Source organism: Natator depressus, chromosome 2, assembly GCF_965152275.1.
Source record: "Natator depressus isolate rNatDep1 chromosome 2, rNatDep2.hap1, whole genome shotgun sequence".
NCBI classification, from domain to species: Eukaryota; Metazoa; Chordata; order Testudines; family Cheloniidae; genus Natator; species Natator depressus.
The window spans coordinates 29449293-29469481 of record NC_134235.1 but is presented as its reverse complement, the minus strand read 5'-3'; the positions used below and the strand labels follow the sequence as shown (position 1 = coordinate 29469481).

At 40.3% G+C, this 20189-nt stretch overlaps 1 protein-coding gene across 1 annotated transcript in view; it reads right to left on the bottom strand.

Moving 5' to 3' along the window:
• CSMD3 (CUB and Sushi multiple domains 3) overlaps window positions 1–20189 on the bottom strand; it is a 1169988-nt gene that overhangs the window by 66279 nt on the left and 1083520 nt on the right. Inside the window, exons 57-59 of the mRNA XM_074943928.1 lie at window positions 17354–17527; window positions 6041–6223; window positions 3004–3180 (exon numbers count right to left, since the gene is read on the bottom strand). Coding sequence (XP_074800029.1) covers window positions 3004–3180; window positions 6041–6223; window positions 17354–17527 — 534 coding nt within the window. The remainder of the gene's footprint in view (window positions 1–3003; window positions 3181–6040; window positions 6224–17353; window positions 17528–20189) is intronic.

Genomic DNA, 20189 nt, shown 5'->3' with positions numbered 1-20189 from the left:
CTTGAGGAAGTTTTGTAGCTGTTTGTATGGGATCCAATAATTCATAAATGTTCTCCTACAGGACTGATTTGGGGTGAATAAGCTCATGGTAGGAGGTGACAACGCAGGATGCTAGCACTTGCAGAGCTCCTTTGAAAGTGATATGCAGATATTGAGTCTCAGCTGCTGTAAACTGGCATACCTCCACTAAGTCAATCTGGGGCAGAACAAAATGGGAATATTCTGTTCTGGGCACACTGCATTGCCTGCAGCAGATTTTGCTAAAAGATATCTGGCTGGAGGGGCTTTTCCACTCAGCGTCTGAAATGTTTTCCAGAGACTCAAAAAAAGAAAAGTTCCCTTTATACATATTCCTTCTAATAGAGAACATGCATTACTAGCTCCATCTGCACTTTGGAAAATTGTTCTAGTATCAACATCTGACGGATTTAAATGATGAGTTAACATCATCCAAACTGGCCACAGTGCCTGAGATACAGGACAGAAGGACTTTTCCTGTTGTCAAGGAAGACTCTGGACAGGATTCTGAGATATGGCTATACTATAAAGCCTGTTCCTTTTCAGAGAATCCAGGAAAGAGGAGACCACAGGGCTTCACTGCTATTCTGGGGGACCATTGGAGGATAGAGAGGGACTGTTTTCTGCTTGACACAGCAGAGTCTCTCTGGAGAGGTTGACTAGATCTATCTGCCCCAGGCTGAGAGACCCATGTAATGGAACTGACCTTGTGTACAATTAGTATGCAGCAATGTCCACTTCAAACAGTTCTTTCAAGGAGGCTGGAACATGTTGGAGGAAGAGAGGTGAGAAACAAAATGGTCAGATGAACTCCTCTCTAGGGAGATTTCCCAAGGTATTAAGTGTTATCACAGCCAGGAATGGCAGAGCTGTGTTAGGACTGACTGATATGGCCAGAAGGGATGGATGATTTGATGGCTTAGCAGCAGATTCATAACTGTTAGGTGGATCCTCTCCAGCCAGAGTCTGGGTGGATGTCCTACAAGCTCTACCTTCATCAAAGCTCTCTTGAATGAAAATCCTCCCTCTCTTCTGATCATGGATAAACTGAGCACTTGCCTCACTAATGGACAGACAACTTTTGGTGAGAAACCAACTTCAACTCATCCACTCACAGCATAAGAGACTCTCCCTGGTCATACTGAATTTTGTAAGGAAAACTCAGATCCCTGTTTTGAATTGTTTTGAATGCAGCAACAGCAAAGTTTGACTGTTGATGTCTGGGTTGGCAACTTTTAGAGGTATAGGGAGGACAATTTGAGAAAGGCGAAATGGGAAAAGGAGGAGACGGGGAGGACAGCTGCTGAACGCAAGGGTCTGTGACCTTTCCTCAGAGAAGAGCTGCACAGAACTGCTCACAGAGGCAGAAAGAATGGGGCTGTAATGCAGTTCTAGCACTCACAAATAGGTGCCAAAAATCAGTTTCAGTTCCTTTGAGGTCTTATTGGTGAGGTTAGCCTTATAGTCATGACTTCCAAGGAGAGGATTCTCTCTCTCTGTGTGTGAGTGAGAGAGAGAGAGAGAATGAGAAAGTGCTGAAAAGTGCTTAATAGGCAGCAGATTTAAAACAAACAAAAGCAAGTATTTTTTTCACACAACTCACAGTCAACCTGTGGAACTCCTTGCCAGGGGATGTTGTGAAGGCCAAGACCATAACAGGATTCAAAAAAGAACTAGATAAGTTCATGGAGAATAGAACCATCAATGGCTACTAGCTAGTATGGATAGGGATGTTGTCCCTAGCCTCTGTTTGCCAGAAGCTGGGAATGGGCAATGGGATGGATCACTTGATAATTAACTGTTCCGTTCATTCTCTCTGGGGCAACTCACATTGGCCACTGTTGGAAGACAGGATACTGGGCTAGATTGACCTTTGGTCTGACCCAGTATGGCCATTCTTATGTTCTAAAAGGTCAAGCACAGGCCAGTGTGGAGTGAAGTTAAATGAAACAATCTGAAGCATGTTTGGTTTTGTTATCTGAACCTATAGTACTAAAACAATATGCCACACATTCAGGGAAAGCAAACAAGTTTTTCATGAACTCCTATATTGTCTTGCAAGAACGGTCAAATACTGCAGTTTCTTTTCTGAAACTGTGGTCAGTTAATACGTTGTAGATACCCACTGATAACTCCATTAAAATAAAGTGATGTCACAAGTACTGTATGTATAATCTTCGAAGGTCAGGCAATCACGCTTGAACACTACAATAGAAACACTTGAAAAGTTATAGATTGCAATCACTGAGCAGGAAATATAGTATAAGAAGTTACAGAAGTTTTCAAATGTCAAATAAAAATTTGAAATGCACACCACAAACATATTATGCAACCACTTAGAATACTTATAAATAATAAACAAAATGGCAGCTAAAACAATCAAAGTTATAAGAAAAAAAACACTATTCAACAGTTTGCTTTTTTCTTTTGTAAAAACTATGAACCATATAGACAAGGATTAAAAAGGCGAATGCATTTGTGAGTGAAAATGCGTTTTTTCATGGCAAAGCAAGTAGCGATTGTATTTTATTCCTGTTCCACAAAGAAAACATGCTCAGCAAGTGACCAGCACATTATCATATGAGCAAATGCATCACACAAAACATACACAAAAACGAACACTAACACCACAAAATCTGAACACAAGAAAATAAACTTTCCTCTAACGGTAAAAAGTAAGTGGGCAGAATATATGAATGTACAAGTGCCTTTAAATGTAATACTAGTCAGTATGTTTTAACTCATCTTTCTTCAAACATTTTATTCTTCATATTACACTTACATAATATTTTCATGGTTGAATGTACTTTATGTAAATTACCAAGAGTTTATGAAGTGTTGTGAGGGAACAGCTGGCAGTTAATACCCAAATTCTGTATTATTGTATTTACAAGAATAAAGAATTTAATTAAAAACACTAAACAATATCTGATGGGCCATAGTTATGGTTAAACATGAAGACTATTCATTGAAGATTAATCTTACTTGTGCAATTTGGCAAGGATCCAGACCATGTTCCATTGGCAGTACATTGTCTTACAGAAGATCCAGAAAGTATGTATCCTTCCATACAGGAATAAATTACCGAATTAGAAAATGTTGTGCCATCTATACGAAATACTTTCCCATTAGCAGTTGTTCCTGGATTACCACACTGCACAGCTATAAAATAAAATGTTAAATGTATAAGATGTTAAAACGTTAAATTATCAATCAGGTAATGCTCCTTCTGCCAGCATGTTTAAGGGATAGAAGTCTTTGGTAAAGCTGAAGATTTAGCTTTCAAATCCTGTTGACGACATGTGATGACGATGGTTTATTACAATTGTATATACCATAATTTATTTTTATCTTTTTCCTTGGAGAAAAATACATAGGAAATTACACTTAAAATCTTATGGTAAAATAAAGTTATTTAGGTTGCAAAATCAAGCACAGGAAAGCTAGAAAATGCCAGATTTACGGTTGCCCCTACAACCTCAATTCGGTCCACTTGTGAGTATGCATTATGATACCATTTTTAATTACATTATCACAAACTATTTTTTCCACAGGACTGTGCCTCGTTCAATGCACAGGATGGAGGCTGAAATGAAGAATTAACATTGCACAAGCAACTATAAATCTAGAATTTCCGAACTTTGAAGTACATGGCTTTTCACCTAAATACCATTCTTTAATAAATATAATATAATATAATATAATATAATATAATATAATATAATATAATATAATATAATATAAGCAAAGCTAAGACAACAGCAGTCTTTATTCCATATACATACCTCCAAGAGGATTTCTAAGATAAATGAATAATAAAGCATCTTAGATATCTTGAAATATAAAATAATATGATGGCAATCCAGTTTGATAGTAGAAAAGGTCAAAATACAAAGGAAGAAAGCTCAGTTTGGGTGATCATGTCCCCCTACAGATTATAAGATATTTATTTATGTATTACTTTGTATCAGAGTTACATCTGTTCATCAAGAAGAATATTAAAAGCGGGTTTGACCACACCGCACCTAAAGCTGGCATTGTCCAGAAGGAAGGCAGCACTGCTTTATGATGGGGTGGGAGAGGGAACAAGGTCAGAAAATGCTGGGGGAATGCTTTAATGCTAGCGATGAACTCAAGTAGATGCCGCTGGTGCTATGAAGCCATGGCATATGTGGTTCTTGGCGGTGGCATTGAAATCCTTGGCTCTGAGCACATGGCTGTGCTATGAAGAGATTTGTAAAGAGTTCTTCCAATTTCAGGACCCGAAATGCTGGTCACCGATGTGGCCCATCAAGAAGGGACGGGTGCTGCGGTACATGGTGTTTGCAACCCATCTGCGTGAGTCCTCGATGATCCTTGCATAGTGCAAGGGGCAACCGAGTTCATTTGGAAGGATAGGGGTTCACCTATCAGAATTGGGGGGTGACTTGTTTTTTGGCTGTTGTACAAGAGGCCATTGAAAAGTGTCTGGGAACCCAACTGGGTTTGTGGGGAAGGCAGCCCAGCTAATTACTGGTGCCTCCTTGTGGCGGATATCCAGTGCAGGTACTCCATAGGGAAGGCATCCAGTTACCAGATAAATGGCCTGGTAAAGGACTTAAAAAGGAGATGCTGGTTAAAGGAACGAAATATTAACCAGTTTGGGGTGCCTATGGTTGGAACGGCAGGGAGCCAATACCCTTTCTTATAGCCCACCTTAACCCTCCTCCAAGGGGGGTGGATAGTAAGGACCTGGTTGGAAAAAAAACGGAACTGGTGGAAGCCCCCCAGGTAATTACGGAATAAACAGGGGGTTACCTGCACAGTACACTGTTATCTGCCAGGTAGTCCCAGACATCTAATAATAAAGTTGCGGCCTGATTAAATCCATAACAAGTGTGCTCTGTCCTTCTTTGGTTATAGCCAGACAATGTTAATTAAGCTGTCTCCTTCAAAATAAGATGGCTCTCTCTTAAAGACAGAACAATACATAATAATAAAGTGGATAATAAGAGAAAAGAGGCTTTTAAATTTTCTTCTGCTATTCAGGAAGCTTTTTTCTCAAACAGGGTCTGTTGGGAATTACTTCTTATTTGTGAAATCAAGATGAGTGAAGTACCATAAATGATTCTCCATAAATATCTGGTTAGGTCTTGTTTTTATGGTAATACATCTTGCTCCACAGTTCTAGAGTGATTCGTTTTAAGTAACTCAAATTGGGTTTTTCATTTTCTAATAGTGAGCAACATATATTAATCAGTAAACAAAATTTATAGTTTAATCATTTATGACATATTATATGTAGTATAATGAAATTCTAAAAATAATTGAATTTCTCCTTCCACTGGTATTCATATTTACAATAGCTGTAACTAGGAATGAAGCAACCAGGAAAGCATTTGTCAAAGGAAAAAAACAATATTAAAAAAGTGAGGTCTACAGGGCTTACCTATTTTTTCCTCCTAGGAAAAAAATATGTAGTTGGTACAAACTGGTGGAAGGAGGATGGGAGAGAGAAAGTAATGGTTGTCTCAAAAGGCTATGAATTTATCATCTCTAGTTATTGATTTGAACTGTACCCAGGCGACCAAAAACGATTATTATCTTATAGCTGTTTCAGTCTCTGTGTGAAAAGATTTGTGGTCTCGAGTCAGTACCCACTGGACAAGTATCTGCATCACAAGAACTATGACATACAATTGGCATTGTGGTCAGCATTTACAGCAGAAATGGCATGATTGCCTGGCTGGTGGGCAGAAGAGGGCAATGCTTTCTGGCTTGGGGGAGGAGGAGAAATGTAAGACTGCTGGAAGAGCAGTCAGCTCAATGCTAGATGTTGTCCCTCCAGAGCAAAGTAGAGGTTATAAAGGTACACTTGTAAGCAGATATGGAGAAGACTACTCTTCCACTGCCTGTACTCTATCTGTCCTGTGGCTACATCAAGCAGTTTAACCTCCAGGGATTTCACTCTGGCAACCTTTCACTGACATTACATTCATTTTAAGGATATATACATAAAATATATTTTCCTTTTGTGATTTACCTTTACACTCTGGCTGTCTTCCTGTCCAGGTTCCATTTCCCAAACATGTTCTTTCTTCTGATCCATGAAGGATATAACCAATCTCGCAGTTGAAACGTACAGTACTTTTAATTTTAAAATCACTGTCTTCTCTAGAACCATGGCCTGGGATTCCTGGATCCCCACAAGAACCAGCAGTGTCACCTAGAATTTATAAAACAAAGATTTTCACATGACCATAACATTCGATACACTACACTACTATATCAGTACTGTAGGACTATTTTACAGCTACTGACTTGAACTATAAGGCCCAGATTTTTAAAGATATTTAGGCATTGCTTCCCATTGTTTCCCTTTTGAAAATTAGATTGAGCTCTTAAATCAGTTAGGCATTGCAACACTGAGCAAAGCCAAGCCTAAATACCTTTAAAAATCTGGGTCCAGGCCCTTTACTTGGCTTTTTGAATCATTTGGTAGCTACAAAGACACCTTTGTAACCAAGATTTAAGTGAAGCGTAAACAGCATACAGAAATGATACGTTTCTCAGGTAACTGGCCAAGCTTGTGAAGGCCTTACACTCAGATTGATGGCTTTTCCATGTTTGCATTTATACATGTATGTAATGTGATAACATTTGAATGCTGCATCCAATCAATTCCAAAATTTCCAGGAATGTTCTAGGCATTAATTTAATTTAATTAATTTACTAGATCGCACGCCCTGGTTCTCATGGGTGACTTTAATTTTCCTGATATCTGCTGGGAGAGCAATACAGCGGTGCATAGACAATCCAGGAAGTTTTTGGAAAGTGTAGGGGACAATTTCCTGGTGCAAGTGCTGGAGGAAACAACTAGGGGCAGAGCTCTTCTTGACCTGCTGCTCAGAAACCGGGAAGAATTAGTAGGGGAAGCAAAAGTGGATGGGAACCTGGGAGGCAGTGACCATGAGATGGTCGAGTTCAGGATCCTGACACAAGGAAGAAAGGAAAGCAGCAGAATACGAACCCTGGACTTCAGAAAAGCAGACTTTGACTCCCTCAGGGAACTGATGGGTAAGATCCCCTGGGAAAATAACATGAGGGGGAAAGGAGTCCAGGAGAGCTGGCTGTATTTCAAGGAATCCCTGTTGAGGTTACAGGGACAAACCATCCCGATGAGTCGAAAGAATAGTAAATATGGCAGGCGACCAGCTTGGCTTAATGGTGAAATCCTAGCGGATCTTAAACATAAAAAAGAAGCTTACAAGAAGTGGAAGGTTGGACATATGACCAGGGATGAGTATAAAAATATTGCTCGGGCATGTAGCAATGAAATCAGGAGGGCCAAATCACACCTGGAGCTGCAGCTAGCAAGAGATGTCAAGAGTAACAAGAAGGGTTTCTTCAGGTATGTTGGCAACAAGAAGAAAGCCAAGGAAAGTGTGGGCCCCTTACTGAATGAGGGAGGCAACCTAGTGACAGAGGATGTGGAAAAAGCTAATGTACTCAATGCTTTTTTTGCCTCTGTCTTCACGAACAAGGTCAGCTCCCAGACTGCTGCGCTGGGCATCACAGCATGGGGAGTAGATGGCCAGCCCTCAGTGGAGAAAGAGGTGGTTAGGGACTATTTAGAAAAGCTGGACATGCACAAATCCATGGGGCCAGACGAGTTGCATCCGAGAGTGCTAAAGGAATTGGCGGCTGTGATTGCAGAGCCATTGGCCATTATCTTTGAAAACTCGTGGCGAACGGGGGAAGTCCCGGACGACTGGAAAAAGGCTAATGTAGTGCCAATCTTTAAAAAAGGGAAGAAGAAGGATCCTGGGAACTACAGGCCAGTCAGCCTCACCTCAGTCCCCGGAAAAATCATGGAGCAGGTCCTCAAAGAATCAATCCTGAAGCACTTACATGAGAGGAAAGTGATCAGGAACAGTCAGCATGGATTCACCAAGGGAAGGTCATGCCTGACTAATCTAATCGCCTTCTATGATGAGATTACTGGTTCTGTGGATGAAGGGAAAGCAGTGGATGTATTGTTTCTTGACTTTAGCAAAGCTTTTGACACGGTCTCCCACAGTATTCTTGTCAGCAAGTTAAAGAAGTATGGGCTGGATGAATGCACTATAAGGTGGGTAGAAAGTTGGCTAGATTGTCGGGCTCAACGGGTAGTGATCAATGGCTCCATGTCTAGTTGTCAGCCGGTGTCAAGTGGAGTGCGCCAGGGGTCGGTCCTGGGGCCAGTTTTGTTCAATATCTTCATAAATGATCTGGAGGATGGTGTGGATTGCACCCTCAGCAAATTTGTGGATGATACTAAACTAGGAGGAGTGGTAGATACGCTGGAGGGTAGGGATAGGATACAGAGGGACCTAGACAAATTGGAGGATTGGGCCAACAGAAATCTGATGAGGTTCAATAAGGATAAGTGCAGGGTCCTGCACTTAGGACGGAAGAACCCAATGCACCGCTACAGACTAGGGACCAAATGGCTAGGCAGCAGTTCTGCGGAAAAGGACCTAGGGGTGACAGTGGACGAGAAGCTGGATATGAGTCAGCAGTGTGCCCTTGTTGACAAGAAGGCCAATGGCATTTTGGGATGTATAAGTAGGGGCATAGCGAGCAGATCGAGGGTCGTGATCGTTCCCCTCTATTTGACATTCGTGAGGCCTCATCTGGAGTACTGTGTCCAGTTTTGGGCCCCACACTACAAGAAGGATGTGGATAAATTGGAGAGAGTCCAGTGAAGGGCAACAAAAATGATTAGGGGTCTGGAACAGATGACTTATGAGGAGAGGCTGAGGGAATTGGGATTGTTTAGTCTGCAGAAGAGAAGAATGAGGGGGGATTTGATAGCTACTTTCAACTACCTGAGAGGTGGTTCCAGAGAGGATGGTTCTAGACTATTCTCAGTGGTAGAAGAGGACAGGACAAGGAGTAATGGTCTCAAGTTGCAGTGGGGGAGGTTCAGGTTGGATATTAGGAAAAACTTTTTCACCAAGAGGGTGGTGAAACACTGGAATGTGTTACCTAGGGAGGTGGTAGAATCTCCTTCCTTAGAAGTTTTTAAGGTCAGGCTTGACAAAGCTCTGGCTGGGATGATTTAATTGGGGATTGGTCCTGCTTTGAGCAGGGGGTTGGACTAGATGACCTCCTGAGGTCCCTTCCAACCCTGATAGTCTATGATTCTATGAATCCTATTGATTTGGGGGAAAATCAGAAAAAAACGAAAGAGGGAAAGTAGAGGACAAATGGAGCCCCTGCTACTTTATTAGCACAACCAAAGCTTCAAGTACCTCTGCAATTTTCTGTGGATCAAACAGGTTTATGGCACCAATTAACTCTTTTCAGCACTACAGAACAATACCCCTGCTTATCCTCCAAGTAGAGTTCAACATGTTGACACCTGACTGATTTATCTCCCAGACAGAAAGATAATGGAGGGGCATATTTGGGGGCTTAAAGTAAAAAGGGGTTATGCACAGAGCCCTTGGCATGGGAAAGACTAGGGTAATCCTGGTATGGGGTCAGTGGGCAATAGGGCCACACAGAGCCCCTAGCATAGGAGAGAAGGTGGCAGCTGGAAAATAGGGGACAGACAGAAAATAGGGGAAAATGGGGGGGGCAGCAGTGGGAAATTGGGTGGATAAATTGGGGTAATAAAGATTCACACAGAGACCTTGCCATGGGGAGAATAGGGAACCCTAGAATGGGTGGAGGAGGAATAGGGGCACAAAACCCCCAGGGGCAAGGAAATTGGAAGACCCTTTCCATGCTTATTGAATCCTGACATTTCTACCATGGGGGCAGGTGAAATGAGGTACATAGAGAACTCCTGTCATGGGGGTGGAGAATGGGGGACCTTGGAATGGGAGAAGAGAGGCCACTCAGAGCCCCTGGCCTGGGGAGAAAGGTGGGAATGGGGGAGAAGGGTATGGGGCAAACAACTCCTGTCAAAGAGGGAAATTGGTGTACCCTGTTATAGAGGAGGGAATATGGAGGGAAAGGGGAAATGGGGGCACACACAGAGAGACCTTCCAAGAGGCTAGAATGTGAGAACCCTTGAATGGAGAGATGGGGTAATGATGAGGCACAAAGAATTCCTGGTGAGGGGATTCAGAAGCTTAGTATGGGAGGAAGGGAGTGGTCACACAGAGCATCTGATGTGTGGGGAAGGGAGAATGGAAGTCCTGAAAGAAAGTGGGAATGGGAGTGCACACAAAGCCATTGGCATGTGGGGTGAATGGGGGACCCTAGGTTAGGTAAGTCGGGGGCACGCAGAACTACTGGCAGGGAAGAAACTGGGGGACTTGCAGGGAATCCCTGAAATAGAGGGAGATGAGGGGATGGCATACGAGGAGCTTGTGGGAGGGATGCAAAGACCCCTAGTGCGTGCAATAAACTCAGGCTTCCCAAGCTACAAAATGCTTGTCCCCCTAGTTTATACTATTTTATGTTACATTAGGACACACCTGAGCTAAATGGCTAATGATTTTGTATTAGGGTTTAGTTCCAGAGTTTGGTGTGAGAGCCACAAAAAAACCCCATGGTTCTTCATTCAGAATGAGATGTTCCAAGGTCACTGACTTACAGATGAATTTCCTGTTCATTCAAGTTTCTTGTAACACATGTTTTCTAATAGTACTGCAGTGCATACTTGACATTTTAATGTTATCACTGGAGTGGCAACATTGCTGCCATTGTATGTGAGCTTTAGTCAGCATTTTTCTCAACACCAACTATTTGTCATGGTTTTCAGCTACTTCCAGCTGAAAGACAGTATGCTGAATAAAATCTCATTTCAGCTGACATTCTATTTATGTTTTATAAAGTAGATGGTGGGAAAAAGTTAACAGTTTTGCCATTTCTAATATACACAGCGCAAAATAAATGTTTTGCAAACAGTGGCCAAGATTTTTTGAAATAAAAGTCTAAAATCCATATTTAGGACCCTAAATAAGTGTCCTGATTGGGGGTGGGGATAGAGCTCCAAGCAGTTCCCAGTGTAACCACTTGGTGTCTCAGCACTTTTGAAAATCAGATCACTTATTAGGGTTTCTAAATACAGACTTAGGACGATAATTACAAGTTCCTCTTTTTTAAAATGATGGCCACTGTCCTTTTTGATAAATATCTTTGAAGTATTTTTGGACAAAAGCACAGTTGACTACACAGGTAACCAAATTTAACACAAAAAATGTAATAACGGGTCAGAGCCTCAGCTGGTATAAATTGGCATTCAATTCTTCAGTGAATTCGGTGGGCCTATACTAACTTACAGCAGCTGAGGTTTTGGCCCAAAGACCTAAAGCACATGGATTTTGTGACATTTTACAAATAATAAAAAGTATAGTCTCTTGCACTAACAAGGATCTAAAGGAAAATCATAATATCAGTATTGAGCCGAACTCTGCTTTCATTTACAATGGTTTAAATCTAGAGTAAAAACTTTAACTACAACGAGTGTAAAATGCACTTACCAGAGAGCATCAAATTATGCCTTTATATTAGCAATAACTAGGTAAATACATGCCAGTGCTAAAATGTATGCATAAATGGGGTAAATAATATTCTCTCTCTCTCTAATAACCCATGTATGTATTTAACTGAACTTAAATATCAGAGTCATAAGGACATGCTGTTATCGGTGGGAAACAGTCAGAACCCAGTGCACTCACATTTTGACCAGTGAATGACAGATCCCTGGCATGTATGGACTCAGTGGAGTTTAGGAAAAACTGGGGCATCAGAGGTGGTGGTGGGGGGGGTTAGTGACAGAGAGATAGCCCTTGCCAACCAGCCCCATCAGCACAGCAGGGTGCTGAATGCAAACCAGAACTAGCAGACGTATTTTACCTATTTCCTCTTTTCACCAGCAGAAACATCTTTTGAGTTGAGTAGTGAGGGAGAGTCATATGGGAAGCACTGGATTGTTTTGCTTTGTGATTTATGCAGAAATGTATAATATATGAGCAATGTTTATGCCCTGGCTGGGATGATTGAGTTGGGGATTGGTCCTGCTTTGAGCAGGGGGTTGGACTAGATGACCTCCTAAGGTCCTTTCCAACCCTGATAATCTATGATTTTATAATAATAATTTAGCAGTAGTAGTTGTACTCATTCTAGTCCAGGTAGCTAAATAAATCCAGGGCTGGTCTGTGGGTTTAACCCATTCAGTATTTTGCATCGCATGTTTATCTTCCTTTGCCTGTCACAAACTCAGGAAAAAACAGCAGCACTGGGCATCTCTTAACAGTAGTGCATCTCCAGAAGGCTGGGGTTGGGGATCTGTAGGGTTTTTTATTTGTTTGTTTGTTTTTTATTAGGGACACAGATTCTCTTTTACCCCAACACACAGTCACAAAAAGAGGTAAAATCTGCTTCAGAGAAAAGTAAAATGATTTCAATGAAGTTAAACAGTATTGAACTGACCCCTCATTTCTGAAAAGTTTCCAGCGTGGTAATGTAGTATTATTAGAATGTGATCTTTCTGCCATGTGGGAAAAAATGCACAGAACCCTATCTATTCTCATTCATTGGGGCTTAATAGCATTAGAAAATTTCCTCATTCTTATGAGTGAACGAGCTACTTGTAGATATGATAGCCAACATGTTCACATTTGGACCTCTAAATTTAGGTATCAAAATCTTTCTAGGGCACCTACGTTTATTTATTTAGATTCCCATGACCCCAATCATTAGAGTACTTGAGCAGCCAGATTTTTAAAGATGGTGAATATCCACAACTCCCCAAACCCAAAATACAGTCAAGTCAATGGAGGTTCTGAACACTCAGGATTTCCAAAATTCAAGCCGCTTATTGAGGTGATTAACTTAAGACATCAAGTTTGAACATTTTGGTCACTATGTTTTAGGCATTACACCAAAAGTGCCCTAGTTAAAGTGGTTAGGATCCTAATTTTGGATACATCCCCTACATTTTGTCCATCTTGTCTATTTAGATTGCAAAACATTCAGGACAGGGAGCGTCTACTACTCTGTATTTGTACAATGTCTAGTACAATGATCCCCATTTTCAACCAGTTCCTAGGCACTACTCCTGCTGCTACAACTTTTATTGTGATTGAAGTAAAAAAGGGCTTTGTGCCTTACAAAGGTGTGTCATACCTTTCCCTAATAAATTAATCCCATTATGCGCTCTGATCTGCCATCTTTTTGTTACTAATATACAGACTTAAATCTATTTGTTAAAAAATGTCTAGGAATGATTACCTTGACCTTCCAAGGGAGGTTAATCACAGTCCAGCTTGATGGAATGTTAGAGTGGACTAGCAAAAAGATCATGTGTTAGTGACTATTTTTATCATAAAATGACAGTGGTAATGGCTCCAATAGTGTTATGTAGACAATAATTATGTTGACCTCCTAATTGCAGGGATTCAACCATGATTTTCTCCGTCTATATGCAGATACTTTCTGCCCCCACATCTGGACCAAATTTTCTGCTGGCATAACTCCACTGATGTTACTAGAGTTACACCAGAACTACACCAGCAGAGAATTTGGCTTTCCATTTTTATTGAAGGTATCCATGGCCAGACAGCTTATTTAAATGCATGGCAGTGACTATGCTGAATGTAACAGTAATTTTGAGTTTCTGTGAGTTCCATAATAACTCTGCTCTCTCCAGATGACACGTGTGTGATTCCTGAAAGGCATTTGTCAAAAAACATCAGCTGATGTCAGTGGGACAACTCATCTCCTACTAGCTCTGGATCCGAAGCATAATTTAAAATGCAGATGGCCAAGCAGCAGACTGCTTCAGGAAACACATGACAAACCTATGTGAATTCCTGCCTATACTAAAAAGGGCTGTGAATCCTCTCACTTTTTGTCTCTTTTTGTATGGCTTTCTAATATGCTCCATGAAACAACCTAGGCACCAGGTCCAAGTCTTTTATTTATTTATTTATGAAACATGGAACTAAAGTTATAGAAAATATTAGTGAAAAATAATGACTTCACATAATTTCAGGTTGCCAGAGCTAGTGGTGTTTTGTTTTCAGATCTAATATAAGTGGGTGACATCATTAAGGTTCTACCCACTTTATACCAAATCTGAGTTTTGCTCAATGTGACCCACATTTGAATCTCTGCAAATGCAGAAGTATATAAAGGTTTCTCTTATAGAAGTTGGCTTCATTTTTTCCTAGACCCCGATTTGACCTTTGAGCTTCCTCACAGTATGTGTGAGAGTGAGAGAACTTCTTAATTAATTTTTTAAAATTGTATATATTTATTCATTTACACTATTTTGAAGTACTTATCTTAATTATCAAATGTAATATCCGCAGAGTTGTGAAAAAACTATCGTTTTATGTTCACTAAAATGTATGTGAATATTTTTTACAGTCTAATTCTGTGTATGTCTGCACCCTACTCTTTGGATATTTTTAAGTTTGGAGTTTTGTTTAAATCCAGAAACTCAAAGACTAATTCTGTTGATATATATATATATATATATACACACACACACACACACACACACACACTCTCTCTCTCCTGGTTTTAAAAAAACTAGGTTTGGCGAATCCAGTCTGCACTTCAAATTTATAAATAGATTCAAATTCCATGCTGTTTTTCACAGGATGAGCAGCTCTAATCATCATATGCAACAGGAACCTGAACCTGCTTCCATTGAAGTCAGTGGCAATACTCCAGCTGATTTCTATGAGAATATACCCTGGGTGAAATTAGGTGAAAAATTATAAAAATGAACAATCATATGTTATGTTGATAAATGAAGATTTATGGAAGAAGAGGAACTGATGGAGCAGGATAACAACATCAGCAGGTGTTCTTAACCACATCTACCTGCCGGATGTCTTACGAACAGGCTTAGCCCCTGAGTAAACCCTGACTCACTGAAAATAATAGTTATTTGACTTATCACATCACTACTATGCTGGTTCAGGCAAAGTGAGCAAGTAAGCAATCTGACTTCAGGCATGATATGCCCATTTTCTTTGTGGTCAGGCTCCCTTTTGGATCTTAACAGCAAGATCTTCATCTAAAATTATTATTTTCATTATAATGATTTATCATTTCTATTTTAGTAATACTAGAGATACCAGCTGAAATTAGGGCCCCATTGTGCTAGGTGCTGTACAAATGTATATTAACAGAGTGCCTAAAATTAAGAATTTACAGTTTAAATAGCCAGAGAAATAAAAGGTGGGGAAAATGAAATATTATTAAAAAGCCAAAGGCTATTCTGAATTATATCAAATTTGGCCATGAGATTAGGATGGCAGCAGAGTCTAGGATGTCAGACTAGCACATCATTTTCTGTATAGGCAGAACTCAGGAGAGAATATGGCCCATGGCTTCTTCCTAGTTCCTGAACATTAAAATAGCTATGTTCTTATAATCAAAGCAATATAGACCTGAAAATGCTCCAAGATGAAAATATTGATTGCTGTAACTGATGTGATGGAAGTATGATGTTGCCAAGAGAAAAAATAAACGTGTGTATTTATTGAGAAGTAAAACTTAGCGAAGACGAGAAATGGGCTTGAAGTACAACCCCAGATCTAAAAGCCCCTTAACTCTGTGTATGTCTCAGATATGTATTTCTCAGTTGGCCTCTCTAGGTGTACTGGACCAAACCAAAAGCATGGATTGGAGCACTCCTCAGCTTTGGTATGTTCAAAATGAGGATCTCATTTTTTTGTGATTTGGGCCCATTTCCATTCAATATGATTCACTAGTTACCACGCAAAACCAATGATACTAAACTGGGAGGAGTGGTAGATACGCTGGAGGGGAGGGATAGGATACAGAAGGACCTAGACAAATTGGAGGATTGGGCCAAAAGAAATCTGATGAGGTTCAATAAGGATAAGTGCAGGGTCCTACACTTAGGACAGAAGAATCCAATGCACCGCTACAGACTAGGGACCGAATGGCTAGGCAGCAGTTCTGCGGAAAAAGACCTTGCGGATGATACTAAACTGGGAGGAGTGGTAGATACGCTGGAGGGGAGGGATAGGATACAGAAGGACCTAGACAAATTGGAGGATTGGGCCAAAAGAAATCTGATGAGGTTCAATAAGGATAAGTGCAGGGTCCTACACTTAGGACAGAAGAATCCAATGCACCGCTACAGACTAGGGACCGAATGGCTAGGCAGCAGTTCTGCGGAAAAAGACCTAGGGGTGACAGTGGACAAGAAGCTGGATATGAGTCAGCAGTGTGCCCTTGTTGCCAAGAAGGCCAATGGCATTTTGGGATGTATAAGTAGGGGCATAGCGAGCAGATAGAGGGACGTGATCGTTCCCTCTATTCGACACTGGTGAGGCCTCATCTGGAGTACTGTGTCCAGTTTTGGGCCCCACACTACAAGAAGGATGTGGATAAATTGGAAAGAGTCCAGCGAAGGGCAACAAAAATGATTAGGGGTCTAGAGCACATGACTTATGAGGAGAGGCTGAGGGAGCTGGGATTGTTTAGTCTGCAGAAGAGAAGAATGAGGGGGGGTTTGATAGCTGCTTTCAACTACCTGAAAGGGGGTTCCAAAGAGGATGGCTCTAGACTGTTCTCAATGGTAGCAGATGACAGAACGAGGAGTAATGGTCTCAAGTTGCAATGGGGGAGGTTTAGATTGGATATTAGGAAAAACTTTTTCACTAAGAGGGTGGTGAAACACTGGAATGCGTTACCTAGGGAGGTGGTAGAATCTCCTTCCTTAGAGGTTTTTAAGGTCAGGCTTGACAAAGCCCTGGCTGGGATGATTTAACTGGGAATTGGTCCTGCTTCGAGCAGGGGGTTGGACTAGATGACCTTCTGGGGTCCCTTCCAACCCTGATATTCTATGATTCTATGATTCTATGAAAACAACCTCATCCCATGCTTGAAATGAGTTAGAGCGCTTGAGGCTTTACGGAAAGGGCAGATGCAATACATATTTTAGACTTAACTGGAGGGCTGTGAGATCAAACCATGAGTCACTTTTCAAGTTATATAAAATTGAAATCATTATCGTGAGGAAATAACGGTGCAGGAGGTCGCCCTCTGGAAACCAATATTCTTATCAGCAATGTGCATACAATAAAAATATACATGTTCAAAGCCAAATGGTCACTTATCCCATCCCATCGAGCATGTCATTTCCCTTCATATTAAATGTTATTGACAAAGTTCAGCTTTCCCACTGGATTGGCTTGTAAAAATAATTTTACTTATTTTTATGGCACTTCTACCAACTGCATATTTTTGATGGATATTTTTAATATTTTGTTTTTCAAATAATAAAACAAGCAAAGAGACTTCCACCAAAACCTATGGAAGTTTAAAATGTTTTCAAGAGCACGTTCACATACTTCAAAAGCAGTACCTGAGCAATGAGGCAGAGATCCACTCCAATGTCCATTTAATTGACATGTGCGAGATGATTGGCCTAATAGTGACCGCCTTCCTGTGCAAGCATAATGAACAGTAGACCCAAACGTATACTTCTCTCCAGACAGGACTGCATTAGGAGGAATGCCAGGATGGCCACAGTCAATCACTACAATACATAATTATTGAAGATAAAAAAATATTATAATCACCGATCAAATGTCTTACATTTACCATTAGAATTCCCATATTTTATACATACATCTTGTGAAGAAGCTGGATTCTTTAATGTCAATTTATTAAATATGAATGATATATCAAGAACCAAATCCTGACAGATGCTGTGAAACAGATGTCTCTTGAAGGGTCATGTGTACATTATCCAAAAATAATGATAATATGCTTCTAACATTTCTGCTGAGATGAGCCCTAAGGTCCAGGCATAAGATGTATGTATATATATAAAAAATACACAAGATGCCTGTACCTTAGGGCTGGTCTCCGCATAACTATATCTATATAGCCATTCAGAGTAGAACTATTCTACTTTGGGTACAGAGGGAGGCTATATGTAGGGGTCACTGCTAGCTCCCATTTTATAAATGCATATACATGTGGCTCACATCCACTGATCTTAAATCATTGCTCATGATACTCCCATGCAGCTCCTTCTACGGGCTAGAATTATGGGCAAAACCTTTTGCTTGATTTCCTGATGTGTTTACGGGGAGCAGGAATTGGGTCCCAATATTTTGAAATATAAAGACTATATTTTGCTTTTAAGGCTATGGCCTGTCTTAGGGGCAATGCGGAGTCCCAAGGGTAGCTTGTGAAGCAATTATGCCTGAGCTAGGTACAATTCCTTTGTAAGCTCTCAGTGCACCTGGGAATTGAAAACACTTGGACCATCCTTTAACAGCTCCACCTTTTCCACCTCCTTTCCCCACCCTACTTTCTTTGGAGGAATGTGTCTCCCTGGGAGCTAGGGATCAGGGCTTTAGAAAAGCCAATTTACACATAAGCAATGTTCCTTTCAGGCTGAATTAGCTTTTTATTAAGATTGACTCAGAAGCTTTTATCCTTACACCTTTAGGGTGTATGCTGCGTAGACAGTGGTACCTGACCAACGTTCAACTTCATATACAACACTGGTAGCAAACTCTAACTGCAACAGTGCAGAAAAGGAGATGTAAGCTGATATTATGTAATTACACTGAAGACAGCAAAGAGAGAATTCCATAATAAGTGATGCTGATTACTTTTTTCTTTTACTTGTCTCTTAAACACACCTATAACAAAATCTTGTGAGAAGCATTTGTAGAAATTGGTCAAAAATAGTATTTTACAAAGTTCTGCATTTTAAATCCTGGTAAAGCCATTGAAATTGTTTCACCAATCTAATATCTATTAGAAAATTTTATAAAAGTTATAAAGTTGTCATGTTTAGACCAACAGGCATCTATTTTATAAGAATAAAATAAAGAGAAAAAAGGCCTTATGCACTACTATGTAGAAAAGCAGACACATGGATTATGTATGTCAAGGAAACAACGGTTTGCCCTGCAGTGCTGAAAAGAAATAAAAAGTCTGTTGGAATTTGAAATAGGGCACATTTTCAAGTAAGGTTTAATTGCTCTTATATTTATCTATCGGAAAAAAAATGTTGTTAAGTTTCAGGGTACATATCAGTGACTTGAAAGTAAAAATCCTTACAAGAACATGTACTTATTTAAAAGCAACCATTAAAAACCCAGAGAATTCAGAGTGAAGGTTGGACTTTGAAGGAGACCAAACATTGCACTTATGAAAATGCAGAGTGTTAAGGCATCCAAATCACCTTATTTCTGTCCCCATAACAATTCTAGCCTTGCATCTCCCCCTCTTTGTTACTTTACGCCTACTTTGTGGGACGTGTTAATGTCAGATCAAAGACATTTTTTTCTAAGTGCTTCATGAAGACTATGGCTTAGAGCAGCAAATATCTTGATAATAGAATAGCCACTGTACTGATTTAGTGAACTGCCACTTCCACCCTCCCATCCTCCCTTCATCATCTTCTTCCATAAGGGCTTAAAGAGAGGTATTCAATCTATGGTTGTGGACATATTAGATCTGAAGAAGACTGCAAGGTTTTTAGCACTGAAATTGTGCATAACAGACCACTAGTTGACTACATACGGTACATGATTAATGCTGTGTGAAGATCGTCATTCACTAACCTTAGCTCTTGTTATTATAGCATTATAATTTAATGATCTCAGGCTTGGAGTTTTGCATTGATACACTCAGTCTGTATCACATTTGTATAATAGTTGGCATGTGTTTTCTGAAAAGTGATGAGCATTCTGGCCTCGATCCAGCAAATCATTTAAGTGTGTGCTTAACTTTTGTCCAATGACTGCTATGTGAAAATTAAGCATGTGCTTATGTGCTTTCTGGTTAAGAATGCTCAGCGCTCTGCAAGTTTAAGTCCCTAATGAAAAGGGGGGAAAGACTGCCATTAGTCTGCTATTTTTAATCAAACAACTATAACATGAATTCTGTTTGTGGATTGTGCATGGCTGTAAAGGAGGTCAAATTAGAAGATGATTAATAGTAAGGCATTTTAATGATGTAGTTACTGATGAGATGAAACTGCTTATTATGAATGGATAAGGTTCTTTTAGAGTCCCTGGGTTTCTTTTTCCCTCAGGGCATCGCTATTGAGACAGAGCTAAGGTTATGACAGTGCCTTACCTGTGCATTTTCATGCTTTCATATGTTTGGCTTTCCTTTCCATTTAACCTTAACTCTGAATTTTTTCAGAGTGGTAGCCGTGTTAGTCTGTATCA